Genomic DNA, 15,764 nt, shown 5'->3' on the forward strand with positions numbered 1-15,764 from the left:
TCTGCTCGTGGCCTTTGGTTTCCTGAATTTAAGCGGTGACTTGAAGAAGAGTGAAATAGATGAGGAAAAAATGGAAAGTGGAATTTGGAAGTGGGCTCAGCTCTTTATTTCTTTATTTCATCCCTTTATTTCTTCATCGAGGAGATGGTACTTGTATCTGTACCTTTACCAAATCCTGTCTTTACTCACTTCTCAAGACTTTAGGTTTCTCCTGTCCCCCGTCAGAGGTGCACCCTAGGAGAGCTGTATCCCCTTTGTTCTTGTCCTCTTCCGCCGGCAGGATTTTATCCCTCTGCACAGCCCAGCCCTCAGGCTGCTCCCTTGGATATTTGGCTGGAAGAAATGGTCCCCTTACTTGGAATGGGCCTTGGGTCATTTCCCACAGAGACCTCGGTGTCTTCCACTCCCTTTCAGCCCGTTGGCTTTTTTTCTTTAAATATTCAGAACTTTTTCTTTCTCTGTCTCTACTCTGCTTGTTCAGGAATCGCCCAATTACTTCCCCCTAGCTTGCCACCCATGAAGTTGTGACACTCTTTCCCCCAATTCTGTTACTCTGTCAAATTAATCCAAAATAAAATTGATATTAATTGCTCCTCTCACCACATTGAACACTTAAGTACTCTTTTTTTTTTTTTTAACCTAAAAACCTGACTCACAGTACATCAGTTATTTTGTCTGCCTTCAGAACACAGCTGTTTGCTGTCAGGGAAAATGTTGTGAGTGCCCTGCCTGTAGAAGCTTTCGTTTCCCGTAGCTTCCATGGTACTGTTCTGCTGGCCTCCTTCACCTACTGAATTACTCTCTTCTGTCTTGTGCCTCTGCAACTGTGGCTGTTTACCACGGCTCCCTTCTCAGCCCTCGTTTCATTGGAAGATGAGCCAGGAAAGGAGACTGAGAAATAACCAGCCACGGAAACAGGAGAGGAACCAGGCAGTGAGAGGCTACAAAATAGATCAGTGGTTGCTCATAGATTTGGAAATTCTGTCGTTCAGTTTCACTTGCCTTTCAGGTTTGCCTCCTAAAGGCAAGAAGTCTTGGTGCTGGGCATCCTACCTAGAAGAGGAAAAGGCTGTTGCCGTGCCTGCGAAGCTCTTCAGGGAGGTATGGTTCCTTCTATCGACGTTATTTCTACTGCCTGTGTAGGACCATGACTTGGAATCACTTCTCAGACATACAGCTTCTCCTGTTTGCAGCACTGACACATGCACGCAGGCAGGCACCCACACACGCACACACGCACACACGCACACCTGCTGTTCTCCCTCAGTGTCTGTGAGACTTGCACTCATGACTTGGAACAAGAATACAACTACTGGAAAATTAGTACACAAAAACTGCAGTGGAATTTTATGTCAACATCATAGCTTTGAGAGAGTGGGTTAGAGATTATATCATAACAACAAGACATGTGAAAACGGGGATTTCTATATTGCATGAGCATAACAGACGTTTTTTTCATAGGTAATTTCAAATCAGTTACACATGGAGGTTATCAGGTGTAGTTCTGAGGAAGAGCCACTGCCCTTGGACCAAAGCAGAAATCATTAAACTTTTTTTCCAAAGGCCCAGATGGTAAATATTTTGGCCTTTGCAGAGCTCCTAGTTTCTGTTAGAGTGGGCGTGGCTGTGTCCCAGCTTCCTCTGCAGGACTGGGAGTGCCTGGAGTTGACTGTCAGACTTGTACTTCACAGACTTTTAAGTTGTTATGTTATATCTCACCATGGTAGGTAATAAATCTGTGGACGTCTTTTTATATATGAATGAAAGTAGTGAACAGTACATGATAGGATGATTGCATGTACATTGAGAATATTTAATTTAGATGTAATAGCAGTGACATATGAACTTATTCTGGGTTACTGTTTCCTGTAATTTTGGATCTTAACAGAACAAACCTTTACACATTTTTTTAAAAAGTTAAAGTGAGGCTAATTCCTCGCGTCGGTGCACACCCCAGTGACTCAGAATGCAAAAGGAGGTGAAGCAGGTTCCCCATGGGCCTGTCGCCTAGCACCGGGCTGCTTCTGCTGGGGTGGCTGCTGTGACCAGTCCCTTTATTTCCTCCCTAGAGCCCACGTGCCCCGGGGAGCAGCCCAGCCCCGTCCTGCGTGTGCCTCACACGTCTTGGCTGCTGCCGCTGCGTTTCACCAGACTGGAGAGTCCTCCGTTTCCGTGCATTCACCCCTTCATCCGTGTACTCCAGTGCACAGTGCTTCTCTTACGCTGACCCCTGCTCGCGAGCCTTTTGCTGTGTGCAGTGGTGAATGTTCTTGTACACCGGTCATTTTGCACACGCGTGAGCGTGTCTGTTGGTTACTTTCTTAGAATAAGAATTGCCGAGGTGAAAAGAACATTCAGATTTTCAGAGACTACGGCATTGCCAGGGACTGACCCGTTTCAGGCCCACCCACCTGTGACGCTGTCAGTTTTCCCAGGGCCTTACCCGTACGGTGTTAGTGAGTCTGTCAGTCTTTACCAATCTGATAGGGAAAATAGGGCTTAGTTTAATTTGCTTTGTGTAACTTTGATGGATGAGATTGACAATCTTTTCAAATACGTAAGACCAAGGCTGTCAACTGGTACATTTCCATGCTGTGACTTGTTTATAGCCCTTGTCCATTTTTCATTGATCCTTTTCTTTTGGGTTTTAAGAGTGATCTATGTATTTATGTATTAGAATCAGAATGGTGATTACTCACGTTTTTAACAAGGACTTCGGGTGGTACTAAAGCTGCTGTCATTTTGTACTGCAGCACCAGTCCTTCCCCTACAACAAGAATGGATTCAAGGTCGGGATGAAGCTGGAAGGCGTGGACCCAGAGCATCAGTCTGTGTACTGTGTCCTCACCGTGGCCGAGGTGAGCTTCGCCTCATCTTGATTTTTGATCGTGGATTTGTTTTGTCTGCAGTACGAGGGATCGAACTTAGCGAGCACTGTGCTACATGTACCTCGGCCTTTCTCTTTTTCTTTTTCTTTTTGTTTTATTTTGACGCAGGCTATTGCCCCAGCTGGTATTGAACTTGAAATTCTCCTGCCTCAGCCTCCGGCATTGCCAGCATTGCCCGGCTTTGATGAGGCTTTAGTAAAGAGAAAAACCTGTCCCTGTTGGAGTGCTTACTTCATGCCAGGCATGGTGCTTAGTGTCTTGTGTACGTCACCTCGCCTGATCTGCGTCAGAATTCTGCCCTGGGCAGGTCTTTCTCGTACCTGTTCTAGAGATGAGAGAACTGAGGCCAGAGAAGTGAAGCAAGGTGTACAGGGCCCCAGCTCTTAGCCGCCATAGGACCCAGATTTTAATCCAGGTCTGTCTGGCGCCGTAGATTTTCCTGTGCTGTGTTCCTTAAACGAGGAATGGGATGACAGGTATTTGTTTTCTTTAGCATTCTGAGCTTCTCTGAAAGCTTCAGGAAGAAGTGACTAAGTCACATATGTGTAATTATATCCACGCACGATGCCGGTGTATTACTGAGAATATATCCTTTTACGTTTTTTCTCCCAGGCTGGCCTTCTTGGTCTTACTCTTGAGCCAGGGCTGCACATCTTTTAAAAATCCCCCCCAGAAGGATGCGATGGTCTCGGGTGCTAGTGGCTATCACAGTGCTCTTTCCCTGGCTCCCGCAGGATGAGAGCGCACAAGGGCTGGGTGGGGGCCGTCACCCTGAGCGATCGCCACGGCCACCCGGAGCACGGCATGGCCGCCCGTGCGAGCTAAGTACCTCCCTTCTTGGAGTCCAGATTAGTTCTCGAAGCAGAGAATAAATAAATACCTGTCGTTCCATTCCTCCTGGCAACTCCTAAAGGCAGCACTGCAAAGAGCTAAGCTGGATGTTCTGGCCACACCTCAGGTCCCGTGGGGAGCAGAGGCTGGGTGAGGAACCAGCTTAGCTCTTCGTAGTGTCGCTTTTAGGTGTCGCCATTTGTGGAGCTGCTTTTGTTGCTGTTCGGGGTGGTCTGGAGGATGCAGGCTGCGTAGGGCCCGATGTCCGTGTTATTTTTGTTTGTGTGTGCGAGTGCTGGGATTTGTTTTGTTTTGTTTTTTTAACGCCTCAACCTACTTGGCTGTTGCAGGTCTGTGGGTACCGGATAAAGCTGCACTTTGATGGATATTCAGATTGCTATGACTTCTGGGTGAACGCGGACGCCCTGGACATTCATCCTGTTGGGTGGTGCGAGAAAACTGGCCACAAACTGCACCCTCCGAAAGGTATGGCCACTTTTTGTTTCCTGCTTTAGGATCATTGAAGACTCATTTTCCTACATGCCACTTTGGAGTTTTTAAGAATTAAGTTTTTATGATAGTTCAAATAGGTCCTCATTCAAGCATATTATTCATGATAAAATACATTAATTAAAGTGAAAGAAATAAAAGTAGACTCTACCACAAGAGAATAAACTGTGTATTAATTTGCGTATAAAGTAACTCTTGCATGGTAATGCTACTTAAGTTTGACTAAATTATTTTTACCTACAAATTTCTATTATTTCATACATATGTATTTTTTTAAAAAACAGCTTGAAAAATTAGTTTCAACTACTTCACATGATTTTATTTACTCATATTTCTTTGGGTAGAAAATCTTGAGACATCGTGCCTTGAACACACAGATCTCAATAGTTAGGAAACTGAGAAGATTGCAACAGTGAATATGGGGTTAGGAGGGCGTTGAACTCAGCAGTTTCTTTTGTTTGTTTCTCTTTCATTATTTGGTGCTGGGGATCAGGTCCAGAGCCTCCCCTGGGCTAGGCAAGTGCCGTACCACTGAGACAAACCCCAAACCAGAGCTTTTGCCTGTGTCACATGTATGTAAAGTGCCAAGAAAAACGGATGCCACTTTCTTCAGTCCATCACCCCTGTGTCGTGTTTCCTTCTTTTTCAACTATTATATTCATTATTGTGGACTGGATGTCAGAAGTTCAGGTCACAGTTTGATAATTTTTGTCTCATTAGGACTTTTAAAACATTTTTTGGCAGTACTGGGGACTGAGCCCAGGGCTCACAAATGCTGGGCAAGCTCTCTGGGTCTAATAGAACTGGACCCGCAGCCCCACGGGCGCTGGCTTTTAATGCATGGAGCATCCTTGCTTTTAAGTAAAAAATTAATGCCAGAACTGTATTTTCAGATAGCTAAAGGACTGAACCAAAAAACACAGGAAAGGTGGTGGTGAAGAGAAAATTTGTAAGCCTTTTTATAAATGAACTTCTTACATGTGGTGCATCCTGATGGACTTTGATGAAAAGGAAATAAGAGTTAGCAGCAGACGAGTAAAATGCTCCATTTCCTTTTTTTTTTCTAATGTTAATTTTGATGAAATTGTGCAAAATTAAAGCAATGAACATTTCTCTCTTTTTTTGGTACTGTGGATCGAACTCAGGTCCTTGCGCTTGCGAGGCAGGTGCTGGAACCACTGAGCTAAATCCCCAGCCCTCAAACATTTCTCTTAATTTGCTAACATTCTTGCTTCATAAACCTTGAATTATCTTTTTCTGTTTGTTTGTTTTTTGAGACAGGGTCTCACTATGTAGTTCAGACTGACCTGGAACTCACTGTGTAGCCCAGGCTGGTCTTGAACTCACAGCGATCCTCCGGCCTCAGCCTCCTGAGTGCTGGTATTACAGTTGTGCACCATCATGCCTGGCTTGAATTGTCATTTTTATGGTGATATGCTGAAAAGCTTTTACCTGCTTTTTTATTACTACTTTTTCAATTTTTTATTTTTTCCTATATATGAGTCTCCCAAAATAGACTAGGTGAGGGAAAAACTTGACTATCCCAGCTCAGTAGTCCAGACTGCTAAGAAATTCTAACTAAATACTGATGGAAGTAATTGCATAAAAAGTATACCTAGTGCAAAAATGTGTTGGTTTCCTTAGTTTTTTTTTTTTCCTATCCATTACTGTTCATTTAAAAATGAAAATGTAGTAAAATTGGTTAAAAATAATGATAGCCTATATCTAAAAATACAGCTGTAAATTATGAGTTTTAATTTTGTGCTTTGAAAATAACCACTCATTGATTGATTTGCATGTTGGCAAAGAAAGGTAGGTTGGAAAAGAAAGTGTAAAGTACTTGAATATTTTCGTGAGTCTTTCATGTGTGCTTACTCTAGGATATAAAGAAGAAGAATTTAATTGGCAGACCTATCTTAAGACATGCAAAGCTCAAGCTGCCCCTAAGTCATTATTTGAAAACCAGAATATAGTAAGTACATACAAATATGTTTTTCCTTTCAAAGGAAGTGATTTTTGAGCATCTCATTGGATAAATTACAAGTGTTAATATGGAACTAAAATAAATTTTATTGCCTTGGTAAATAGAGTTATCTTAATTAAACTTTAAGATTCACTTAAAATCTCCATGAATAAATATTTTATAGCCATATTATGGTTGTTATTGAATGGTAGAAAGCAGCTTAGTACAAAATCCAGGTGTGATTTACAGTTCAGAGGCATGAACTGCAAGTGACCGTGCCGTTTTGTTGTGGGCACCCTTTAATGAGGAGCACCGTGTCCCTGAAGCCTGTCTTCCCCTCCAGAGTCTGAGCAGTTCCTGCCTCCCGGCTTTGCCTGCCAGGATCAGTGAGTAACAGATAGGAGGGGCAGTGACGCGGGGAAAACTCTGCATTTGGGAGGTCACAGTAATGAGCTGGCGTGAGGGCATCAGGCTGAGGGATAAAATATTCTCTGGTTGGACTGATTGAGAGAACTGAAGAAGTTGGGGGTGGCTAGGACAGGAGAAGAGTTAATGAGCCAGGTTATTACTTCCTGTTATCTTAACCACGAAGAGCGGACGGAATTGCTGAGCGGTGAGCACAGGCTGGTCAGTAGGTACTGTGCAGTCAGGACGCACCCAGGAAGAGGGTGGTGAGGGGAGGGGAGGCGGCCTGCTGTCGCTGCTCCCCCCCTGAGCGTCCTGATCCCTTTTGCTTCTCTGTGCAGGACCTGACCTGACTCAGGGGTTTGATCCCCGCCTCGTGCTGTCCCCTTACATTCTCGGGGGATGCTGCTAACGTACACCTGAATCTCAGGCTCTGTGCTGGGGATCTAACAGGAAACTCTTTTCTTTTCTAGATTAATCTATCTGCAAATAGTCAAATATTTATGGTCCTAACTGATCAATAATTTCAGGTCTTAACTGTAAGATAAAAATTTCTCCAAGTTATTTATGCTTATTCCTTCAGTTCACACAGGACTTATTCTGATATTTTTCAGATATATGACCTCCTTTTTGCACAATAGCTGTACATTGTATAATGATAATAAAATAAGAGATGACATTTATTTTGCTCGAAGTACTTAGAATAATTCCCATATATGTCAGTCTGTATGGAAAGACTTGTTTTTGAGAGAGGGTCTCATTATGTAGTTGAGTCTGCCCTGGAACTCACCGTGTAGCCCAGGCTGGTCTTGAACTCACAGGTCCTGCTGGTCCTGCCTCAGCCTCCCGAGTGCTGGGATTACAGGCGTGCGCCACCATGCCAGGCTGCTTTTGGTTATTTTTTAAGAAAGGTAGAAATGATTTAGTTACAGGATATATTGTGATTGACATAATTCATATCTAGATAGGATATTCTTCCTCACACAGGAGTATAAGGGATGTTTACATGTTACTGTCCCTCAAGCAGTAACTCTTACTGAACTTCTGCTGCTTTTCTTTTAAGTCCCAGATGGCTGATTATCTATGGATTTCCTTCCAATCGCCAGCCATGTTAGAAGGCTGCGTAAACGAACAGTCAGTTTATTTGCTACTGTTGTGAATAAAAAGTATCTGTAGTGTTAAGTAGTCTGCGGCCTTTCATATATGAAGATGACCTTCTTGCTGTAGAGTACTCTTGAGAAATCTAAGCTGGAGAGAATTTGTACTGACTCGTGCACATTCTTAACTTGATGAAGCGCATATTTCGTGTGAAATAATTTTCATTATTATATCTGTAATCAAGAGAAAAAAAAGGCCAGAATGTGAACTCTTGGGTGAATAAAGCCTGGAAGTGTAGTTTTCTAACTAAGGTATCAACATGCTTGTTAAAATCATCTTCATCTCTGCAACGTTGTGAGTGTTTTAGTTTTGAGGCTCAGATAGTTAATTGGGGGTAGGCATAGAGCATTTAAAATTTTTTTTTTTTTTTTTTTTTTACTGCTGCTTGGAAAGCAGCCCTGCTGTGACACTGGCACATGATTTTTAAATTCTGTGAACACAGGGATGGGCAGCAGGAGGTGCAGATTTGCAGGTCTTGCTGCTGTTGAGTGTGTGCTTATCTCTAATTAAATCTGCATTTTTTCCATAGACGGTGATCCCATCAGGCTTCCGAGTTGGAATGAAGCTGGAGGCTGTGGACAAAAAGAATCCTGCCTTCATCTGTGTTGCTACGGTAACGGATATGGTGGACAATCGCTTCCTGGTGCATTTTGACAACTGGGATGAGAGCTATGACTATTGGTGAGACGTTTCACGTTGATGCGTGCTTTTCAGAATTTAATGTATATCCAGGTAAACTAGGTGTACAATTTAAAAACAGCTTCTAACCAAAGATAACAGTTACATTGCCCCAGTTTTTCCTTTTTCAGATGTTTAAATTTTAACATGTTTAGTATTGCATGTATTGCTAAGTAACATCCTTTAATGCTACTTCCTGATCTGTATTTTCCTTGTCTTTATACCGTGGAAGTGGCGTTGGTGCCCCCCAAATTCCCGGCATAAATTGACACGCATGTGCACCCAGACTTACCCTTTCCCCTCCTCCTGGGTGTCTTCTATCATTTTTTAGGAAAAAATGGTAATCTTCCTTTCATGTTTTCATGCTCAATAGCTAATTTAACCATTCATGATAGCTGCTTACGAATGTATTGAGGAGTAATGTTTTCAATTCTTAGCAATTTTAGATACTCTGTGTAAAGCAGTAAGAGAAATATAAAGGCTGTAATTATAAAATAGTTGCAATAAAGCCTTCATGTTTTGATTAAACAAGTGAACTAAGGATTTTCCATACCTAATTTATATTTCATATTCATTGATCTCTAGAATAAAGTTTTCTGATGGAAGACGTTTGTATTATTCAATTCAGTCTAGATATCTCTTGAAATGAGATTATTTTAGAGAAGTGACCAATGAGTTTTTTTGTTTGTTTGTTTGGTTTTGGTTTTTTGAGACAGGGTCTCACTATGTAGTTGAGACTTACCTGGAACTCACTGTGTAGCCCAGGCTGGTCTCGAACTCACAGCGATCCTCCTGCCTCAGCCTCCCGAGTGCTGGGATTACAGACGAGCACCACCACGGCTAATATATGGCTAATATAGTATCAAGTGAATATTGTTCTCTGTAAATGTAACTAAATTTCTGGGAAGTAATTTTTTTTAGTATGCATGTGTTTGATTATTCTGTAGACACATCAGTAACTTCCATTGCTCCTCAGACTGAATTATTAGATACTCATTTTCCTGCTTTGTTTTTTAAAAAAAGGCAGTGAGTTGAAATCCATTTGCTATTCACATTCTTAAAATACTTTCCACTATATGTTACGTATGTGATTTACAGAAATTTTTAAAAATGTAGACAAGTCCTTGTATGATTATTACGGTACAAGGTTAATTAAATCTTTTAGAATGTTTTTGTTTTCTCTAGCTTTGTTGTCCAAAGAATTGCTTTTCTTCACAGGAGGTCTTCATATTTAGCTTGAGATAAAAATTTATTGAACTGTAGGCATATGCAAAACTAGTGATAAAGCAGTCTTTCTGTGGCCTTTATTTAGCATTAACCATCATTGACTTACATCTAGTATTGTCCCTCTGAGTTTCTTAAACCTCAATTCTAAGATTATTTTGATACCAACTCCAGATAACATAGCATTTCATGTAAGAATGATTCAGTTTGTATCTTTAAAAAAAATTAACAGCTATCATGTCACCAACATGCTTAACGGTATTTTTTCCAGTTGTGTTAGTGACTGCATTCTTAAAAAATGTTTTTAGGTCCAAATAAGTTCCATGCTTTGTGATTACTTTGATGCTTTTCTTGATCACTTAATTTTCAGATCCCTGTTTCTCTCTCATGTTTTCTTCTGCTCACACCTTCTAGTGAAGAGACCAGGTGGTTGGTACTGTTGCATCTTTCAGTCCGGATTTGCCGCTTGAATCTTCATTGTGCTGTATTTTTCTATCCCTTTGATTTCCTCTATAAATCGGTGTTCGTTTAAGATTGTCCATATTTATTTTGCATGGGTGAATGGATGAGAAATCTTTAGATTTAGAAATAGCCTCATCTGTCTGGGTTGAACATATTTATCTTCTCCATCGCATGGATCTTGATGCTGGAGGCATCAGTGTGGTGTCTTGAATACGGCATTTTAGAAGTAAGTGCCACTGAGGCAGTTACTCGGTTTTGTTGAGGTGAGAGTTGGTTTTTGTTTCTTTGTTTGATTGATTGATTGTTTCGTGAGCAGTGGTGAGGATGGAAACCCAGGGCTTCACATGTGCTAGGCAAATTCTCACCACTGGCTTATACCCCTAGCCTTTGTTTTGTTTTTAAAGTTCTGATTTATTTGGGGAGAGTTGTTTTTGTTTTAAGTTTTTTTGTGATTTGAAAAAAAAAATGGTTGGATAGTAATTTCTTACAGTGTTTTAAAGATACAAATTGGTTATTTGATACATCATACTGCCTTTCCAAATACTTGGAGGAAAAATAATGAGGTAGTCTAGAAGAATTTGTTGCACTGAATTTTCTTGATGCCAAATTTATAAGGATCAAGTAGAACAGATCTCATGGGTTCTTTTTTAGAAAGGACAAAAAGGACAGAGAGCCAGGGATTTAGCTCAGTGGTTCCACCACCTACCTCACAAAGGCACGGTCCCAAGTTCAATCCCTGGTACCAAAATAAATAACAACAACAACATCAACAAAAAACTACTAACCTCTTATAAACTCTAATTTTTCACATTTTTTGAGCACAAACATGTAATTTTTTTTAGGATGAAATATACTTTGAGGATTACTTACTACTGGTGACCTGAAATCGTATTTTGTTAACGGACAGAAAAAGAATACTGTATGTTTTCTTCCTCAACCCATAGTTAATTCACTTAGAAAATTGCTTAAATGCGCTGGAATTTGTCTAGGTTTATTAAATACTATATTCTTTGATCTTTGCATTGGAATGGTTTTATCTGCATAACTTCCTTAGGTGTGTGCTACAGATCTGCTTGCCTTTCTTGATTTAAAATAGCTTTGAAATGAAAAGTTACTTTGATTGGATAGCAATCCTGTATATCTTTACATTACTGTGAATTTCAAAACGTAGGTGTCTGTATATATTTGTGGTACTGCAGGGTTAGTTGCAGTCAAGCATTTCTTCCAGAGCAGCACACGATGGAAATTGATGTGGGGTTGAAAAAGTATTTTATGCAAGGAAAATAGTACACATGAGAGCACAAATGGCTTTCTCGGCTTCTTCTGAGCTGGTTGTCAGCTGTTTAACTCTTTTGCCCTGACAGTCTTTGGAACTATGAATAATCCCAAAGATCACAAAATAGCACAGTCCAGAATGAGAGCGCACACGCACACCCGCCACTGGGAGAGACCTTCCTTCTATGGAATGTTATTTTCTTGTGACCTTGTCTTCCGGGAAGAGGCATAAGGACGGGACGTAGCCTGTTGTTGAGCAGGAAGATCAACTGAGATCGCAGGGTCCGCCAGCTCGGAGCCCTTTCCGATGGTGCCGGTGAGTTAGGGTTCAGCCTGCAGTGAGCCCATGTATGGAAAAGAAGTGGCACTCAGTGAATCAGTACAAGCCTTAGGCAGTCTTGTTTCCTGCTTGTTCTAAATGTATGGCAAACTGCTTTTAGAGGCATGTCTCTTACATTTATGTTTTGTTTTGCCTTTTGTTTTTTGAGACAGGGTCTCACTGTGTAGTTGAGACTGACCTGGAACTCACTATGTAGCCCAGGCTGGTCTTGAACTCACAGTGGATCCTCCTGCCTCAGCCTCCCAAGTGCTGGGATTATAGGTGTGCGCCACCATGCCCGGCTTTCTCTTACATTTATGAATTGAGAGTAGTGGTAATGTTGCAAGTCTCCTAAAATAATGACCGAGAGCTTGCAGGGCAGGGTGCTGACAGGGCCTTAGCTGACAGGCTCGTCAACACTTGGTTAGAGTGGGGAAGCAGTGGGATGAGGGGGCGGTTTACGGAAATGAATGGGAGCTGGGCCATTCTGAACTCCGGCCCCAGGACTGTGACGGAGAAGGAGCGAGCAGGACACCACCGCGTGGACTGTGTGGGGAGCTCTTCGTTGTTAGAGACAATCAGTTGCCGTCTCTGGTGGCACAGGAGGGGAACAACCTCCAGGCTCACTGCAGGATTCTTGGGGAAGGCTCCTTGGGTGTCGCAGCGTTTGTATTTGACCGCGAAGGAAGAGAGGAATTGCTTCTCAGATGTTGGCAGGGAGTTTGTCTGGCCAAGGAAACCATTGTGTTGGTCCGGGGGTAGGATGTATTTAGAGAATGGCACCTCACTTATTCGGTAAATTACTTAACTATTCTAAATTTTCATTGCCCTCTTTCTTTCCAAAATAAATTAAGAAAAACGTCTACCTTACCATGCATTCTGAGGATTAAGAGTTTTAGGATCTGGGAAATTAATCTGCAGAGGGTTGGAGAGACGGCTGTCAGGAACATCAGAGGGGTTTGGTGCTGAAAGGAAAGGACTATTCCAGGCAGGAGTCTGTGTCGCGGAGGGTTCCTCGCACTGGGGCAATCTGAGCTTGGTCTTTCGGTAGGAGAAAGGTCTCAGACCACCGTGAAGAGAGAGAATGCAGTTGTTTGAAACGGGGTTATTGATGACACCAATAGGCTCCCATCTCTCTCAGCCCGGAGGAAAAGAAATAAAAGGAAAACCGGGCACCAGAGTGGTGACACGGCTCCCCTTGGTGTTTTCCAAGTTGCTATGTTAGCAAGAGATTTTCATCGTGAAGCAGATTAATTAATAGTTACAAAAGCTGCTGTGGGAATGAGATTGGCTCTACATGAGGGACGGAGAGGGTGACTCAGCCTGACGAGGTTTGGGGTTAGTCGGGAGGCAGAGAGGCCCTGAAGAGCTGGCGTGAGAAGCCGAGAGAGCCGGGGACTCAGTAGTCACGGGCAGAGTCACGCTCTGAGTTCAGACGGCGGGAAAGGCCAGTGCTCTGCAGTGCTCCACAGAACCCAGGCCACGGTCGCTTGAAACAGAGACTGAAATAGGCTCCTTGCGATGTTCTTGTTCGACTCTGCTAGGGCATTAGTTTTGCTTAGCTTTTGGCTGTAGCTGATAAGCAGAAACTTTCTTTGCAACCGAAAGGCCTGGTAAAGTTACATAATCTCTTTGTGTTTCCATAAAATAATCTTCATGTCTGCTCACTTTATCCTTGTATCATAAACATGGGTTTTTCATGCATTTTTTTAGTTAGTTTCTTATCCTTTCAAAATGTATCAGTCTGGATCTGGTTTGAATTTTAGCAACCTTTGGGCATGTTTTTTTTGTTGTTGTTGTTCGTTCATTTGTGGTACTGGGGTTTAAACTCAGGACCTTATGCTTGGGAGACATGCGTTACGCCACTGAGCTAAATCCCAAGCCTGGGGATTTTGCTTTCTTAAAAAATATACTTTTTGAAATGGACTTCATGATGTACTGCACAAAGACAACAAATAATAGTAATGAAGAGATACTGTGATCAGTGACTCTCTAAGCTTTTCACCACTAGCTCCTTGTTCTTTCTTTTCGGTTACATTTCTGCCTTTGAACACTAGATGGGACTAACGGGTGACGTGCAGGCAGTGATAGAAGAAAAGGGGTTCACAGCTTTCTGAGTTCTGAATGAAAGGTTTGCTTATTGAGGAGGTAGAAGCACAGTAGATAAAAACAGAGGCATTTTTATCTTCTCTGAGATGCCTTTGTTTTTATTTTTAAATGGTGACTTTGAGTAATATTTAGATATTATTAAAACCTTAATGTACAAGAATGAGTAGCCGTAATATGTCATATTATTTTCCTTACTTGGACATTTTAGAGAAATCCAACAACACCAAGGGTAATGTTTAATGTTCTTGCTTTAAAATAGTCACCATGACTCTGACAGATCATTATAAAAGCTACCACATAATTGTGTTAGACTGAAGAGGAAAAATTAAGCACGTCGTATATTTATTTTTATTCTTGAAGGATAGAACTGTATGAATGTACAGTTTCCCTAAAATAAGAAGTGCCTCATTAGTAATCATCCCTGAGCAAAATCATTGTTTAGGAAAAATTAGGATAGCTAGAAATAGAACTCCAGGGCCCTCCCCATTTTTACAGTTTGTAGCAGTACATCTTAAGGAACGGTATACTAAAATATCTCTTATGAAAATACATACTGTATGAAATGTAGTGATGACCATAGGAATTTGGCATGCCTTAGTGGTACCTGTTTTCCTTTCATATTTCTAAAATAGCATCATACACACCTGTTACCCTACTATACAGTGTAAGGAAAAATAACAGTTGGGTAGTAGAGGAGGGTATGAGGTCACAAGTGACTAAGAGAAGAACCGAATAAATCTTTCACCCTAAAGTTAAAGGTGTTTTCTGCTGAAGGCATGGCAGGAAAAAGTCAGCAGTACTCAGTGGATACCTCAGCTTACGGCGTGTTAACCTGAAAGGCTGTGCCCTGGGAGAGGGCGACTTGGAAGGTGGTGACTGTACGTTAACATCATTCACTGAGAACCTTTCGTAGAAAGTTCTTTGTTTTTCTGTGTTCATTAGACTCTCACATTAGAATTTCCAACCACTGTTACCCTCGTGATGGTCCCCCTTCTGTTCCCACTGGAGGGCTGCGTGGATCCTTTGATCTCCCAGGACAGAGACGATAGACGTGGTTAGTGGACTAAGGCTGGACTCCTTGGCTTCCTTGAAGCACCTTTTCCCAAAAGGTGTCCTGCAGACCACTAGTTTTGTGTTAATACATTTTCTAGCAAAGTGGTCTTTCTTAATCAATCTTTAGAAAATGATGCATTGCACGATTCACTAGTTTTCTCCAGTGAAATTTCAGTCTTTAGTGTGCTCATGCTGTATGTGTGCTGTAAATCTCTAAGTAGTAGCATATTAGTGCTTTTCTGAAATATGTCGTGTGACCCTGAGATTCCCCCCCAACACATTCACACACACGTGCACACATACCGTATAAATAGGTCTGATGAAAAATACGGTGGATATTAAATTTTTAAAAATTTACATAGTAAAAGGCACATTGCCATTAATCCCCTCACGGACTTCCACCCTCACTTTAGACACACCTATCCCGTTGTTCTTGCCGCCGGATGAGGACATGGCACGATGTTTTTGCGAGCCCGCCTTTCTGTCGGGTGGCCCTTGGCAACAGTAATTCACTACATTTTTGCTCACACCTTATAAAGACACTCAGAAAGAGGACCTCCAGAACTGCTTCAGAAAGTGGCGGGAGTATGGGATGAGTGAAGCAAGAAGGAGCATTTTCCTGGAGATTAAAGGCCTTATACCTTTTACTGAAATACATTTTTTAAATTTTAAATTCACCATTTATCTTGATAACGCCGCTAACCACCTTTTCACTTTTTAAAAAGATATTGTGAGCCAGGCACGGTGGTACAGCCAGGCCTGTAATCCCAGCACTCTGGAGGCTGAGGCAGGAGGATCACTGTGAGTTCGAGACCAGCCTGGGCTACCTAGTGAGTTCCAGGTCAGTCTCAACTACATAGTGAGACCCTGTCTCAAAAAAAAAAAAAAA

General features: G+C 41.9%; 1 protein-coding gene across 12 annotated transcripts in view; it reads left to right on the forward strand.

Moving 5' to 3' along the window:
- Positions 1-15,764, forward strand: part of L3mbtl3 (L3MBTL histone methyl-lysine binding protein 3) — a 112,331-nt gene that overhangs the window by 36,181 nt on the left and 60,386 nt on the right. For 11 of the 12 annotated variants that reach the window (XM_010639145.3, XM_010639146.3, XM_010639151.3 and 8 more), the window contains 5 exons: positions 1,010-1,101; positions 2,754-2,858; positions 4,070-4,205; positions 6,110-6,201; positions 8,285-8,436. In XM_010639145.3, the coding sequence (XP_010637447.1) occupies positions 1,010-1,101; positions 2,754-2,858; positions 4,070-4,205; positions 6,110-6,201; positions 8,285-8,436 (577 nt within the window). The remainder of the gene's footprint in view (positions 1-1,009; positions 1,102-2,753; positions 2,859-4,069; positions 4,206-6,109; positions 6,202-8,284; positions 8,437-15,764) is intronic. The other variant, XM_010639152.3, reaches the window with a different exon arrangement.

The sequence above is a fragment of the Fukomys damarensis genome, unplaced genomic scaffold, assembly GCF_012274545.1.
Source record: "Fukomys damarensis isolate Sample0158 unplaced genomic scaffold, DMR_v1.0_HiC HiC_scaffold_14, whole genome shotgun sequence".
Taxonomy (NCBI): Eukaryota; Metazoa; Chordata; class Mammalia; order Rodentia; family Bathyergidae; genus Fukomys; species Fukomys damarensis.